The sequence below is a fragment of the Orbicella faveolata genome, unplaced genomic scaffold, assembly GCF_042242905.1.
Source record: "Orbicella faveolata isolate gen_17 unplaced genomic scaffold, um_ofav_v1 contig_48, whole genome shotgun sequence".
Lineage (NCBI taxonomy): Eukaryota > Metazoa > Cnidaria > Anthozoa > Scleractinia > Merulinidae > Orbicella > Orbicella faveolata.
The window spans coordinates 1,324,921-1,341,393 of NW_028301578.1; the positions used below are offsets into that span (position 1 = coordinate 1,324,921).

Consider the following 16,473-nt stretch of genomic DNA (forward strand, 5'->3'; position numbering starts at 1 on the left):
AATTTCATGGAATGTGTGGACAAAACATTTTGTTATACCTTCCAGCTCAAAGCAACACTCACTCTTTCCCTTGGGACCAGTCAATAAGGGCTTATTGCCCCCTCAACAGAACATTTTCTTAAAATCTGACAGGTCACACGAGAAAAATTGTCGCTACCACATGTCTCCGGTTCATGTACCCTCAACATGTCTCCCAGTGTGTCCCGACCTTAAATCTCAAACAGGATAATGATATCGTATTAAGAAGAAATGTTACTTACGATCAGTTACACTGGGTAAAGTAGGCAATGTGATATCTGTGCTGCGACGCTTTCCTGCCGATCTCTCGCTGAAATATTTTTCGGGATGGGCCACAAAGTCTGGCTTTTGAATGGCACCTACATCTTGCAAGTCTGATGTCTCTAATGACTGAAATATACAATGTGCTTAGATGATACAGCCTAATTTATAATGGTACTCGCGACTGCTTTCGTTCAGTTTGTCAAAAGAAGTTATCTTTTGAAACTTTATAAGAGTTCACGAATGCCATTGATTTAAAAGCGATCTTTTCTGTCCGTAGTATTTAATACAACTTCTAAAAACATCTCTTTATCTCTCCATCTCTTTGCAAGAGCACAAAAACTACTGACCCGCCTTCCACACTCTCGGCCTCTCTGCTTCGGCCGAACACGGTATACAAGATGGCCAATTTATTACTTCACATCTCTTACATTGTTCATTTTCTACTTAAGTGACAAAGAAACAACGTGAGAACAAGTGGTGTAGTAAAACAGGGCGTTTCACAGATTTTAACAAACAGCATAGCCACGTCAGTGGAACCTCGATTTAACGAACATTTTCATAACGATTTCCTCGGCATAACGAACGTATTCTTCGCCCCAGTGATAGTCAAATGTATGGAAAAGAATCCACGTATAATGAAACCTCGTTATAGCAAGCACATTTTGCTACTCCTTTGGCCCTTCGTTATAACTAGGTACCAGTATAGTTCTGTCATTTCCACTCGCAGACTTCACACTTTGTTCAGCGCGCTTGCGCAGTATACCTAATTCGAAAACGTCCTTTGGACCTACAACAGTTGTTAACTGTAGGATAAAATCCTTACATACCGCATAAGGTCCCGCAGGTGCCTGGCCTGTCTTCTCCCAGTTCAGATATGGAAGGTCAGGAATGATTTGAGGTTGTCTCCTTTCTCGTTTATCGATTCTCTTTTCCTGATAAGCCTTACCTAAATCAAAACGAGAGCGTGTTTACTGATTTTCTATTTTACCTATTTCCCTACATCCCAGAACAAGAAACTGCAACTACACGAGGTTTTCTTCAAGACTCCTGAGTTATATATGTAGTTATAACCCCATGCTGTTATTAATAACTTTTTCTAAATAATTCCATTCGACAGACCGAAGAAAATGAATGCAACAAGGAAAGAAAACCTTTTTCTTTATGTGTTAAAAGTTTCAAGTTTTCAGACAAATATCACTATTTACCGTTTACTAAAATGTAATTTCATTTAACGGAAAACGATTTCAGACAATTTTTAGTTGAGTTGTATTGTTTACATGATGACAGAAAAAACCGCAAACGAACACGTTTTCTCAAAAGTGGCCGTGACAAGTCAAGACTTAAGTTCAAAAAGCAAACTTTCTGATTAAAAACAAACAAGTATAGTTAATTTTTCGACAAGCATCGTACTCATTTCACAGAACCATTCACCGCTAACAAATCGTATACTCATAATATGTGCCATCTCGTTTGCTTACCACTCATATGTCAAAAGCTGCTTGCAAAAGTCAAAACAAGTTACCCAGTATGATTGGTTCCCACTCATAGGTCAAAAGCAGACAGTCCAAATCTCAACAACTTACCAAGTATGGTTTGTTCCCATGTAGAAACCCTAAATTCAGGATCAAATTTTTCATCGGCAAAGAGCTGAACATCATCTACTTCGCCTTCTTCTTCCTGATGTTCTTCTTCATTTTCGCTATCAGACTCTTCCTGTTTCAAGTTAAGAAGCACATATATTTGCATTGAAGACTATCGTGGTTACCACAGACATCACTTTTCAAAATTTAGGGGAGCAGGGATGGCGCAGTGGTGAGAGCGCTCGCCTCCCACCAATGTGGCCCAGGTTCGACTCCTCCACAAAAAAACCCAGCATCACCAAATTCCAATTCGACTAGGATAGAGGAACCACATGAAAACCAGTTACGGCTGATGTGGCTTCCTCTCTAAACATTGCGATTAAAATTCCCTTAATATTCCCTGATAATAATATAATTTATCTTTTTCTCGGCTCGTGAGCGGGCGGAATTCAACAAATCCTGCAGTCTGATTGGTTCCTGGAGCGGGCGGAATCCGTAACGTTGATCTATTTTCGTGAACGAATTAGCGGTAATCGTCATCTTTCGCCCTTTTTACACTTCCATAGACGATTAATCAACGCAAGTTTATTTCCATTCACCTCTGAATGGCAAGGAAAGTCACTGTAAGTAAATTCAATTGAGTTTTTTTGAAGTTGTGAGAGTCTTTTTGGCTGTTTGTAGCTCGGCGCTGTAATGGCGCGTAATCCTCTGTCTCTCTCTGTACAATTTTAAGTACAAAATGAGTCAATTTCAGTCGAGTTTACCTCACCGATCGTTGCCGTATTTAAGAGAATTTCTGTGGAGTACACTTCACGAATTTCCTCGTTATCTGCCACTCAATTTACGGTAGAAAAGTCTGATTTCGAGTGATTCGCAACGACTGACAGAAATTGTTTTTGTAGTACAACTTCAAACTTTGCACGAAATTTCACACCGGAAAAACACTTTTAGAGAACTTCAATGGTGAACTAAATGCAACTAACATAAAGCAGTTCGGTATAAATCTGTTCTTTAATACATCTTTCTTTGTCTAGTATCTGAGTTACTCGCTCGTTCGCTCGTTAGATTTTTTACCAATGGTTTGTAGAGTCCGTAGACGGCGCGTAAGCCAATTCATTGACAAAGTTGCGTAAACAAACCCACTTGTAAGCCAATTTACCGCAAGAAAAAAAGATATACATGTTATTGTCCGGCTTAGGGTCGGTCCGTATAGGGAAAAACTGTGACCTCGGGCTGAACTGTGAGCTCGGACCTCAGCATTTTCAAGACCTCGGTCACAGTTTTTCCCTATACGGACCTCCCAGCCGGCCAATAACATAGATAACCCTGACCAAGTAAAAACGAAATGTCTGATATAGTAGCGGCCTCCAGCCTCCCATCATAGCCGTCCTTTCCACTCATACATTTTAGACTGATCAGTTTTCAAACGTTTCCGCCTTCTTCATTAAGAGAAATATCGTTGAGATCCAAAGATACCAGAAATGCTTTTTTCTAGCCTTCAATGGTGTTAATTCAGCGGTGTTATATTCTTAATTATCCATAACGTGTTTTAAAATGCCAATTTGCCCTGACTGACATTAAATTTCCTCACTTTCCTCTGACCATTTCCTGACCTGAGGCAGCCCTCAGTATATTAGCGGAGTTCCGGCGGCCCGAAGGGCCGCCAAGCGGAGCCCCATACTCATATAGGAAAGAAAAGGAAACCCATGAGTTGATTTTCTCATGGCTATCATGGCTAGCAGTATTGCTCGTGGGCGCGTACGCACGACGACGACGACGGCGGCGGCGGCGGCGGCGGAGTTGCCCAACATGGCGGCCATACTCCAAATAATAGGTTGACAGAGACATGCAGCCTTGGGTTACCGTGTACTTCCTTGATATTGCACATCCATGTTATGATCAAGTGACACTTGTCAAAACAAGGTATCCGCTGACCAGTATCATGTGACCATATCGCGGACTCAAGCTTATACCTTCTCGAGGTCACGTGTTTTTTGAAGTTGACCGCTGACCAAGTGCTGGTTATCGATTAGATCGCGGGCTCATATTATGTTAACTTGTTGGAAACAGAGCAGGATTGTTCGGAAGCCGGTTAACGCTAACCCAGGATTAAAAGTTAACAGAATTATAACTTTTTCTTACATACAAATGTTTTTTGCTGTTTTGTTTTGTGTATATGGTGATTATTAAAACTCAAAACAGAAGGCCAAACAATAAACAGAAAACCTCACCGCAAAGCTACAAAACTCAAATCAAAATTCTACCTTTTTCTGGGTTAGCTTAATCGGGCTTTGAACAACCCGGCCCAGGAGCTACGCTTTTAGGCTGGCCTAAATCTATATATTAGCACGGCTAGTTGTAGAAGCTATTTGTCAATGACCTTCTCCGCCTCCTTAGCTTGTTCAGCCTCCCTTTCTTCCTTGGAGATGGGCTCGATTTTCCAGTGCTCCTCCTGTGACAGAACAACGCACTGAGCTTAGATTTATTCCTCTTTACTCCCAGAACTACCCAATCTGCGTTTAAAGCTGTGAATTGCCGTTTTTAAAGCAATGGATTGCAGACTAGCAAGACGCTCTATGCCACAAAATGTACACTAACACAGTGAAAGGAACAACTAAACTATTTTGTACTGACTGGGTGAAAACGGCTTAAACAGCTTAAATATTAAACAACCTGAAGAAGTAGTTCTTTGGAAGAATTTCTTTTAGGAAACAGAGAACATTTTGTCTGGCCATCCACTACTTAATATTTGCTACAGCTAGCTGCTCACGTTTTGTTGTTTGGCAAGATTTAGTTCTCATTCTTCGAAACTTCCACATGGGTTAGGAAGTAAGGCAAACGTACATATTGAGAAACATTTCAAAGTTACTCAGATATTTAGCCAAAAAATGTGCCAAGGAGTGCTTGATGGCTCTCATATTTCTACAAACCTTGGATTTGTTGACATTTATACCATGTAAAGAAAAGATTACTCATTGTCAGCGGTTAAAAGCAACAAAGACAAGACCAGTTTACCTGTCCAAATATTCCAATATGGCGGCCTTCTATATCCCACACTGCAACGGCGCAGTCGCTGGATGCCGTAAGTACCAGCAGCCTCTCTGAGCGAGTAAACAACTGAATGCTGTTGATGGTGTCGGTATGTGGTTGGAACTGTTTGAAAAGGGCTGGAACAAAGGAGGTAAAATGAAGGGCTTACTTTAAGTATTACAAGTCAACCGTTCACTAAACGTCGATGCCATAGCTATACTGAAGATTTTTTCTCTAATTCAAACATTGTCTCTAACGGGCTTTGGCTGAGAGTTATGAACTCCCCAAAAATGATTTTCTTAATATTTTGCTCATCTCGCTTATGAAACGAAGAAAACGTTGGTTGAAATTTTCTATTACGTTCAGCAATTCATAAGAGTCTAAACGCTTTGATTTTTACCATAATCTTTGTAGACGTATTTATGTCGTTCTAGTGTAAGTTATATTTTTAATGTAGGTGTAGGCCCCTAGATGAGCCCTTTGAGTTCTTGGGGCAAACATATATTTTAATAATACTTGTGAAAAATTAGTTCGTGGCAAGTCTGACGCGGGACTTTGATTGGGATGCTCAACGAGTTTGCTGTTAAATTCTGAAAGGTCTCTGAAAAGTTTCTTGGTCGAGACAAAACGCCAAGACAGACTTGCCACGAACTATTTTTTCACAAGTATTATTAAAATATATGTTTGCCTCAAGAACTCAAAGGGCTCATCTAGGGGCCTACACCTACATTAAAAATATAACTTAGAACGACACGAATACTTCTACAAACAAATATTTAAAAGATTATGATAAAAATCAAAGCGTTTAGACTCTTATGAATTGCTGAACGTAATTGAAAATTTCAACGTTTTCTTCGTTTCATAAGCGAGATGAGCAAAATATTAAGAAATCCACTTTTTGGGAGTTCGAAAATCTCAGCCATTGCCCGTTTGAGACAATGCGAGTGGCGCCAGATAGAAAAATTCCTATAGGGCAGCATACAAAGGGCATTACACAAAGAAATGAGCTTTTGTCCAATGAGCAAATGATTGTTACGAAATTAAACCTTAAATATCAAATATAGACTTACGTGGCGGGCTGTCATCATCAGCTGTACAGGCAGCACAATACTCAGAGATGTCCCAAACTTTGATGACTCCTTCTGCATCGCCAGTTACAAGGTACGAGTTTGTTTCATCTACACTCATTGTTAGAAATCCGGCTAAAAACATAACGGGAAATTTAGATTTACCTATTGCACACTTTTTCGTTTCTTCCCCTTTGTCTTTGATGAAAGCTCTGCTGGCAGCCAACTTGAAAGGTCTGCTACTTTGGCTTCTCCGCAAGTATTTACAATTGACAAATTTCTCGGTTAAATATCCTTATTTTCTTTTCTACTGTTTTCTGTATTTTTTTTCTTCCACTGTGATCAGCATAGTGTGAATAAAGACTGGATTTGATTTGATTCAAAAACATCTATTTAACACTTTGAGCCCCAACTACGCATACGCGTAATTAATGGTCGTTCTCTTTGTGCCACTTGTGACGTCATCAATTTAAATGTCATCAGATATTCTTGATCAGCAGATAGTAGTACTAGGCTAGGCCTTTCCGTACAATGGTCAGGTGTAGATATCGACGACATTCCGACGTCGCAAATCGAAAAACGTTATCAGTTTTGGTGCAAAAACGGTCGTAAAATGGTCCACTACGCCTATGATTGATCACAATCTCGTTCCCAGAGTCTTCGTTCCCCTTGACCAACGGTCGGAAAACGAGAGCTCTGGGAGCAACCATCTTAGGCATGCGCCATAGATGCAGACTGCGTAGTGAAACGGATGGGCAGAATAGACCAATTTTGATATATTAAAATTCAGCCTAAAACAATAGACCTCAGCACGAGGCTCTGGGGGATAAATACAGAGTTTGTGGGGTTTATTCCCCACAGTCTCGTTCTGAGGTCTATTGTGTTAGGCTGAATTTTAATATATCGAAATTGGTCTATTCGGTTATTTCAAAATGGTTGCTCCCAGAGCTCTCGTTTTCCGACCACTGGTCAAGCGGAACGAAGACTCTGGGAACGAGATTGGATTGATCAAGGTCCATTTCTTGGCCTCGCCCGTAATTAACATCCAACTTTTCACCGCAGCCAGAAAGAACATGCAACGCAAAAGGTAGCCAGAGTAAAAGGGCCGATAAAAAAAAGAAAGGAAAGAGGCAACAAACAAAATTGAGAATGGTTAATGGCAAAAAAGTCCAAATTTTGGCTTATGCGCATGCCCGAAATTGAAATATTGCTCAATTTTGTACCTAATCCTCGAAAAATCTCTCCTTTTGGCAAAAAAAAGCTTTCAGCAAACCTTAGGCTTATTTAGCGTCAGGGCAGCCAAAAAACCTGGCTAAACGGTTAAAAACGGTATTGTTTTGGCGAAAGTTTGGTATTCAAAGGGTTAAAGTAGCTCGCAATAGCGTCCGGCGTTTTCTGATACTTTTTCTTTGACGGATTGATACTACCAATCATTGGCTTTATCACACAAATGCCCGATCATTGGGGAATAGGTTGTGGTTATCTTATCTTCAAGTCATAATAGGTTTCCATAGCAACAGCATAACCAGTTAAAAACACCCTTAATTTTAGCTTTAAGCGCTTATAACTCAAACACGGCTCAGTAACCCACACTGCATTGTGAAGTTGAAAATTGACATGATCAGATACAATGTTTTCCAAAGTTCAAAATTCTGCCGACGGGGTCCATAGATACACCTAAACTCTTCGAAATTTTGAGGTGGTTCTGATCCCCGTACTCACCGTGTTCATGTGCTAAAAACTGCCCCACACACATTGATTTTTGTGTGTTCCAAAATCGGACCTGCGAAAAATAAGAAGAGAAAATGATTGTGGAAATGTTACATTATTCGTTCTTTATGTCCCTGTGTTACCGAAGCTTACACATCTGTCGCCAGCAAGCAATATAAGAGATGTATGGAGGTCAGAAAGGGAACTAGTATGTTGACACTGGCGCTCAAACGCTCGCACCAAGTACTGAAAATTATGGGGATGGTCCATGTTCCCCTAATTTGAAGCAAAAGTCACTGGGCTATGACAAGTAACCTTGTAAATCCTGTGTTCACAATTAACACACTGATGCACTTTTCATTCAAAGTGGAATATTCAACTAAACCTTTACAGGACCAACTTCCACTCAATTGCCAAATCCCCCATGGTGAAAGAGGGTCTTGACGTTCTGCATTTATCGAGTACTTTTTAGGGCGTTTGTTGTAACAGTACATTTCTACAAGGAGAAGGTATACAGTCGAACCTCTCTACAACGGCCACCTTGGGGACAGAGGAAAGTGGCCGTTATAGAGAGGTGACCCTTATGGATAGGTAGGATTGTGATATCAGGTGCAACATTTATATTTCTCAAAAATGCTTATTTTAACCTATAAATACGTAACACAATCAAAATGCGTCAATAAAACAAAAACTAAATAGAAACAAAGACCAACGACGCGTAGTGGGGATCAAGTTTGGTGACCTTTTCCAATAAAAAGGGTGATTTTGTATTCACCGTTCGTCATTAATTGATTAACTGGCAGTTGTCGAGAGGTTATTTACAGTTCGGACGCGTTTGACCAAGTGTTTTATCTGTGTTTTATCCAGTGACTGTCGCCTTTGTGGATAGGTGACCGTTGTAGATAGGTTAAAATGAGGGTGAATGTATAGACGGTCCGCCGAGAAAAAGTGGCTGTTGAAGAGACGTGGCCGTTGCAAGGAGGTGGCCATTGTAGAGAGGTGGCCGATAGTGGAGGTTCCACTGTATGGAAAAAAATGATTTACTTACTCATGTTGTGTCGAGAAAAATCTAAATCACAAACACAACATAGTTAAAAAACGCAACAGAGAGGCAACTTAACATCTTGGCCATAGCAAGGTATAACAGAGGAGGTTAGGGTACAGAACTTGAAACCAGGACCTCTGGATAATAACATCAGCACCCTATCCAATCGGCCACACTGTCTCCTGTATGACGCTAAGAAGGTTCACTGCTTGGAGCCGCACCCATAAGACGAGGTTCTGATCCCCATTAGAGACTGAATGTTACATCAATGTTGAGCAGCCCTGTCACTATTATATGGGAACCCCTTTTCCCCTCAAATGACTCTACACATTCTTACCCATCCACTAGCGTTACACGACACCAGATTGGCTCCTACACTGGAAGCCGACATCGGTCTCTCATTCAGAAACATCAGTTTGGTCACAGCATAACCAAAATCATCCTGTTAAAGAGAACGAAAAATAATTCTCATTATTAAAAACTGAATCAGTGGATAATGCAATTCTAGAGTTGGCTTAGCCATCACGGGTTATGAGCCATTATACCATGCTCTACAAATATAGAAAGCGTACGCGTGATTTTTTGGGGCGTTTTTATTTTTGTCCTACTTTAGCTTTCTATATTTTGGGGGCGTCTTTAATAAAAAAATTATTCCACTTGCGCTTGTTGGAGATGACTGATTATAGCCAGTTCACATCCAACGCGCGCACATGGAATAATTGTTAATTATCATACGATGTATTTTTTTTTTCCTTTTCATTGGCTGACAGCCCACCATGTGACCTGCAGAAAAATGGATACAAATAATGGTCTGCTCAAGCGCAGGAACGACTAAATGTCTGCTCATGCGTAAATGAAAGCAAGCTCTTGAGTGAAAAATGGAAGATTGCTTCACTGGGCTGTCAAAGAATTATTTAAATATGAAAACAAACTTGACAATCGAATGATAAATAATTATTGAACTCGGTTATCAATTCTCGGTCATCCTGGAATTATTGAGCTCAGTCATCAATTTTTGCGTCAGCCTTCGGCTTTGGCAAATAATTTATCTGGTCACCAACGGCAAATCACGCTATTTTGCTCAACCTCGTCTAATAATTGTTAATTAGTTTCCATAGATGTTGCATATCATAGAATCTTATCATACGAAATCTTGAATATTAGGAACGCCTAAGTTTCACTTTCTTTACCTGTTCATTGCGTGACTGTTCAGACGTGACAGATGTTGCAGAGCTTAAGCGATCCGTTGCTTGTGGTGGCTTCAGAAACGATTCTGTTTCCACTGAACGAGTACTTGTGATCTCCTGCTATGAGACAAATGCAGTCAGTAAACAATTTGGCAAAACAAGGAAATAAAAACAAAATCACTATAATGGGTCAAACGAGAACAAAAGTTACAACTGAGGACAACTAAGGACAACTGAGATGGATAGCAAACCACAATAGACCTTATCACGGTTTTCGACGTCATGCTGACGATAAGATAAGGCAAGATAAGATAAGAACTTTATTAGTGTGTCGAAGTCGCTAGCATACAATGTACACTAATTGGGGACACCTAACTACAATTACTTATCTATAACTAATAAAATATAAAATATGTGTACATGTGTAAAAGGTAAAAAAAGGTGAAGTCTGCATGCGAGCCAAGTGGCCCATCAGGCCAGAGCTTATCCCGGTTTCTGTAGCATGAAGCAACTGGGAGTATTTCTACTCCTCCCTAGATGGGATGCTAGTCCATCGCAGGGTTACTCCCAGCATTAAGTTCGCCGTTACCCATTTATACACCTGGGTGGAGAGAGGCACTGTGAGAGTAAAGTGTCTTGCCCAAAAACACAACACAATGTCCCCGGCCAGGGCTCGAACCCAGACCGCTCGATCCGGAGACGAGCGAACTAACCATGAGGCCACCGCGCCTCCCACTATGTACATGTGTAAGTATTGAAAAACATATAAAACAAACAATGAGTCATGCAATAAAGTCTATTGTTAGTTGTTACATTAAAAAAAAAAAAACAGTCTTTACAAGTACTGTCCAGTAGGCTTGTGAAATTAACCAGTTTGATGCGCTTTTTAAAAGTGCCCAATGATTCAGACGATCGAATAGATATGTCGAGTTTGGACCAAATGACAGGGCCTAACAAGTCAGGCTATGTTTGCCATGAGCAAATTCCTAAATCTTGCTTCAACGATTCAAACGTTTTGTCAACATCTTCTCAAGTTGATAGCCCTTCTACAGACAAACGAACGCAATACGTTCCAATACATTGTACATGTTTGGAATATCTTGAACCAATTTTTTGCCCAGCATTTTAGGAGAGGATGGTTAAGCGGTTCCAACACTTTCACCAAGAACTTCAGATGATGTCGGATCACAATGTTTCAAACAATTGAACAGGGCTCTAAATTTTGATGGGCCATATCAAGCGAAAGAAAGTAAAAGAAATAACATTTATCAAAACTTCGCATAGTCTGAACTGTACCAGCTAACTTTCGTTACAATTCATTATACTGTTAAAAAATAGAAATTATAGTAACTGTATGGGTTTATCTGTTTTTGTTTTAAAAAAACCAACATCCAAATGTATAAATCGTTACATACCGTCTTTTTCGATCTTCTAGAAGAACGCGTGGGTTTCCTTTTAGCATGTGACGAAAGATGCCTGAAAGCTTGTTCTGAGTTCAAATTCCAGAGCACTATTTCACCGTCATAGCTTGCCGTGGCCAGTGTAGTTGGAGGGCAGAAAGCTTCAGATAATACATCATCCTGGTGCTCCTGATGAATACAGCCAAACGGTGCAAATGAAAGGTTGTGTGTTAGCTTGCACCGCGTCCATGCAAGTTTCTTATTCATATTTGGAATATAGCCCAAAGACATTATGCGCGCTGATTGGTTTAAAATCGCGTTTTTATTAAACAATTAGATTAAGAGTTCAAGATTTCTATCACGCATAGAAATCGAGAGCGAATAATCTAATTGTTTAATAACAACAACAACAACAACAACAATAATAATAATAATAATAATAATAATAATAATAATAATAATAATAAAAACAATCTTTAAAGAGGAAGCGCCTGTCACGTAAATACGTGGTTTTCAGGGAGGTCCTCTATAAAATAAAAAGTGTTAAAATCTAAAATAAGAAATACAAGTATCACAGATCTAAAATAAAAAAATATACAATAATTAAAACTACTAAAACTACCAAAACTACCTACTGTCATTTTTTCTAAAAATGTTTATCCATTAAGAACCTTATAAGGTTTTTCTTAAAAATTGTGCATGGCATTGGCTTTCTTAAAAATACTGGGAGAGACATCCAGTCATTTGTAAAACGAAAGTAGGACACTCTCTTTCCGCATTCCGTTTTAGGTTTAGGCAATCTAGGTAAGTAGCCATGTCTAGTGTTGTAGCCATGTGAACTTCTTAGTGTCGATTTAAAACTTTCAAAATGTTGCGGAATGTCTCGTTTGATTGCATTTTCTACGGCGGTATATCGGTGAGAAAAACGTCTTCCAGCCAGAGGGAGCCAATTCAGACACTTCAGAGCTTCTGAAGAAGACATCTTCCCTAATTTAATTTTCTTCGCAAATCTGTTCTGAAAACTTTGCAATTTTTCCATTTCTGATCTTAGACCGGGTTCATCTCCCCACACTGTGTCAGCATAGTCTAGGCGTGGCAGCACTAGCCCATTGTAGAAGGTTATGCGAGTTTTAGTATAAATCTACTAGTTGTTCAAAACTTTATCTAAATCCTCTTCACAGACACTTCGAAAACTTAAAGAAGCAGCCACCAGTTCGTTAACCAGCGCTCACTGCTACGTTACTAACTATCTACAACAGAATAGATGGTGAGTAGCGTAACCAATCAGCGAACGGCATTCGTGATAGAACGCTAGCAGATTTATAAAACTCGATAGAAACAATAATCATGTTTGCTATTTCCTAAATGGAATAAAACTACGTGCTGCCCAAGTTAGAAATAACTGGATGACAAAAATTCAGAGAACTTCCAACACCCCATTCCGTCTATGAGACGCGTGCGCAGTGAATCATGGTGGTTATATGCAATGTCTCGAAGAAATCGTGTGCACGATAAATACAACTACTATGATTCCCTACGCGCAAGTCTCAGGGGAATGGCTCATTGGGACCTCACTAATTTCTTGAATCCATTCTTTATTTCAAAATTGATTTTGTAGTTCTGTTATTTGTCAATTCTATTGTGCATTAGACTGCTCTTTTAATATAAGAGTGTTTTAAAAACCCTTACATGGCCCTGATGCAAAATATACTCTGGTCATTTTAAAACAAATCATCAAACTTTTTACCAGTCTCCCTTTCCACTCTGATGGGTAGACGTAAAATGAGTTCAGCTGACTGTCTCGGAACACAGAGATGGTCCTGCAAGGAAATAATTCAAGTTCAATTTGACTTGCTGCTGGAACTGCAGCAGCTTTTAACGGAACCAGCGAAACTGCTTAGAGAGAAGTGAGAGATGCTGGGAAACTCACTGACAAAGTAAATTAATTCTATTTTTGGTAGAGTCCGTTTTGTTTTACAGGAGAGGTACCGTGGAATGCGGCTAGCTCTTTCGGCGTATAGAGTGGAATCTGGATTCAGTTTTTAAATCTCTGATAGAAACTCGGGTAGTTCGAGAAATCGGGGAGAACATTTCAGTGTTCGAAGGAGGGGAGAGAAATATCTTTTGGTTCGAGTTATCCAGAGGTTCGAACAATCGAGGGATCGAAAAATCGCGGTTCCACTGTAACTCCATAATCAAGAGTGAAGACTGTTATCCTGCTCTTAGCTTGAACTCTTCGACAAAGCCTCACTCCTTGCCTTAGGGCATATTGTATACTGATTCGTGTAAACGTCTGGGCAAGCCTAGTGGCGGAGGAGGGAGAAGGTACAAACTTCGCTGGACTTCGCAACAACAGGAGTAATACTCCTTGGCAATTGGTCCAGATAACTCGCCACTACCCAGTAATTATTCTTAGGTCGACGTCGTAATTGATTAGCGTAAGAAGAGGAGGCGGCGGGGGACATTTATCTTGATATTTCGACCATGAGTGTAGCCCTAGGGCACTATCGTCGTCGTCGTCATCATCATCATCATCTCTTACCTGTCCCATCCTACAACGATAATGATCCTTTTTAAACACAGCACTTGGCTGATCTCTGCTGGGTCGCCATTACCAGCCATCAAGATATGGTGACAGTGACCATTAAAATCCCAGATCTGGAACAAATAATGCAACAAAAAAAATTCAGCGAAAAAGGAAAGCGACAAAAACAGCTAAAATGGAATAACTCTACCTTGACTGTCCCATCAGCACTGGCTGTAAAGAGCCTCGTTTCTGTGGCATCCTGGGCTAAGGTAGTTATTTCTGAGTTCCCGTGAGCATTAGCAAACTGTACAAAAAATAAAACAAAGCAATAACACATGAAGGAGGATCAGTTTTTAATCAAATCTTCACGGCTTGTACAGTTGCAATTTACAACTGTTGTTACTTATAACACACTACATCATAGAGCGGTCTTCAACTGAGTGTCGTAAAACCAAGACTAAAGTAATCACTCGAGCCAATCATAAATGACACAGACAATTTAGTGAACTAATCAAAACTTGAAGTAAATGCTGTACTTGACTAAAGCGCGGGAAAACGTGTGCAAGTAAAACGATTGTTTTTGGTTTTACTTCTGATTGGATGAAAAAGTGGCGTGAGGTTTTTTTAAGCCAATCGTGTGGTATTGTAATGCTTTACTGTTATATCAGGGCGGCACGTGCCGTATTTTGCAAATCCTCTTAAAACTACTGGACGTTCTTCAGTCTGATATGAGCCAGTCACACTGATGGGAACGTTTTCGCGTCAACTGTAAAGGTCGTCACTAGTGGACATGTCCCCTCGTCATGTCCTCCCAGCATGTCCCAGCAGCTTGTCTCCGTGTCATATCCCCGCGTCATGTCCGCCCAGCATGTCCCCGCAGCATGCCCCCGTATCATATCCCCGCGTCATGTCCGCCCAGCATGTCCCCGCAGCTTGTCTCCGCGTCATGTCCTTCCAGCATGTTCCCGCAGCATGTCCCTGCAGCATGTCCCCGCAGCATGTCCCCCCAGCATGTCCCCTGCAGCATGTCCCCGCAGCATGTCCACGTGTCATGTCCCCGCGTCATATCCCCGCAGCATGTCCCCGCGTCATGTCCCCGCAACATGTTCCCTAGTGTTTGTCAGTACCTAACTCAGTAAATTCCGATCCTAAATGGTTATGGTTTTCTGGACTCAACTCAACTCGACTTCTTTATTTCGCAGTATTTACAGATTTTATATTAGTTAGTATCAATAAAACGAGGAATATTTGTAGCATATGGTTAAGGAGAAGACTAAAAAGATATGTGCGTGGTACTCAGAGTGGCCATTGGCTTTCGCGCTGGCTACCACCATGTTAAGCTAAATGCGGTAGAACAAAAGTACATTACAGAAAAATAAATTTCTGAAAATACATGACAGAAAAATATGGATACATGACATAGCTGCAAGTGACTGAAACAGACTTCTTAAAAATGCTGGAGTTGCAACTTTCGGTTCAACATGGCATTGAAGAAAGTAGCTACTAGGTTTCTGATAGTCTTACCTGTTTCACCTTCTGCCCAGTCTCTATCATCCACATAGTTATGACAGATCCAGTACAAGCGCTCACAACCTACAACGTAACGTAACAGTGTAAGGATGACAAATGCAGACTTTGGTCAGATGAGTTATATTTATCTCTTTACTTAGTCACGAGTATGAGGTCGCAAAGAAAAAAAATACGAGTTCCCGAAGCTGTCAGAAATGATCTCGTAATGTGATTCTTTTAATGTTTCAATGTAAAAAAAAAAAAAGAAAGAAAGTGGAGTATAGATAATGCAGGCGAATGGTTATGAAGCCTGGCAACCTTTAAAGGAGCAAAGAAAGAAAAAGAAAAAAAAATTGTCAAGATTTATTTTGGGAGGTTCACGATCTGTACAATCTTTTATTTTGCTCTCACACACTATACGTGGGTTTACTAATCAAAACGTTTAGTTAGTTGCTCTGACAGAAGTAAACACCTATTGAGGCTTGTGAACGAAAGGCCAAAAATCGAACAAAAACACACAACAAAGAACTTCCTTGGGCTTGGCAACCATTTCCCTCTATCAACCAGGACTACAGTTGTCAAATTTGGCTGTTTCTTCAGTTTGACCTTTGCTACAATCTTCTCTTAACCCTTGTGCCTCAGCAGTTGTAGCAAAACAAAGATCGATGAAGGGGTCATTCTGAAATGTCTCAACAACAGCTGAAGGCTGAACCAAGAAAGTTTGCTCTAAAATACTTTGTTAGCGTTTGTCTGTTTACTGACCTGATTGAACTTGCTGTTATAAATGGCAGCTGTGACTGGATGTTCATGGCTCATAATTCTGTCTTTCACCTCTGGTTTCATTACCATTAGGGTCAGCTGACAGTGAATGGAATATCACAATTATTCAATAAATGATTTACGATGAAGTCATTCGTAAAATTTACCCCAAGTAGGACATTTAGACCTCGTCCACAATAATTCATTTTCGAAACGATGCGTTTACGAAACGAAAATGCGTCGGAAGATTCACGTCTACATGACCGTCTTTCGCGACGTCTTCCTTGTTGACACCAAAGCGCTCAGAAACGTAGATACACAATAAAACACCATAAGCATCTTTTGCTGAGTCACCTGTGATGTGAATGAGGTTAACG

At 40.3% G+C, this 16,473-nt stretch overlaps 1 protein-coding gene across 2 annotated transcripts in view; it reads right to left on the reverse strand.

Moving 5' to 3' along the window:
• The window catches only part of LOC110045842 (cilia- and flagella-associated protein 337-like), a 45,716-nt gene that overhangs the window by 2,456 nt on the left and 26,787 nt on the right, over positions 1–16,473 (reverse strand). The window contains exons 17-31 of one of the 2 annotated variants that reach the window (XM_089281691.1): positions 16,100–16,195; positions 15,353–15,421; positions 14,037–14,132; positions 13,844–13,959; positions 13,049–13,121; positions 11,317–11,490; positions 9,905–10,018; positions 9,052–9,156; positions 7,682–7,742; positions 5,963–6,094; positions 4,878–5,029; positions 4,243–4,314; positions 1,866–1,995; positions 1,110–1,228; positions 261–408 (exon numbers count right to left, since the gene is read on the reverse strand). In XM_089281691.1, the coding sequence (XP_089137817.1) occupies positions 261–408; positions 1,110–1,228; positions 1,866–1,995; positions 4,243–4,314; positions 4,878–5,029; positions 5,963–6,094; positions 7,682–7,742; positions 9,052–9,156; positions 9,905–10,018; positions 11,317–11,490; positions 13,049–13,121; positions 13,844–13,959; positions 14,037–14,132; positions 15,353–15,421; positions 16,100–16,195 (1,657 nt within the window). Of the gene's footprint in view, positions 1–260; positions 409–1,109; positions 1,229–1,865; positions 1,996–4,242; positions 4,315–4,877; positions 5,030–5,962; positions 6,095–7,681; positions 7,743–9,051; positions 9,157–9,904; positions 10,022–11,316; positions 11,491–13,048; positions 13,122–13,843; positions 13,960–14,036; positions 14,133–15,352; positions 15,422–16,099; positions 16,196–16,473 lie in introns of both variants that reach the window. The other variant, XM_089281690.1, reaches the window with a different exon arrangement.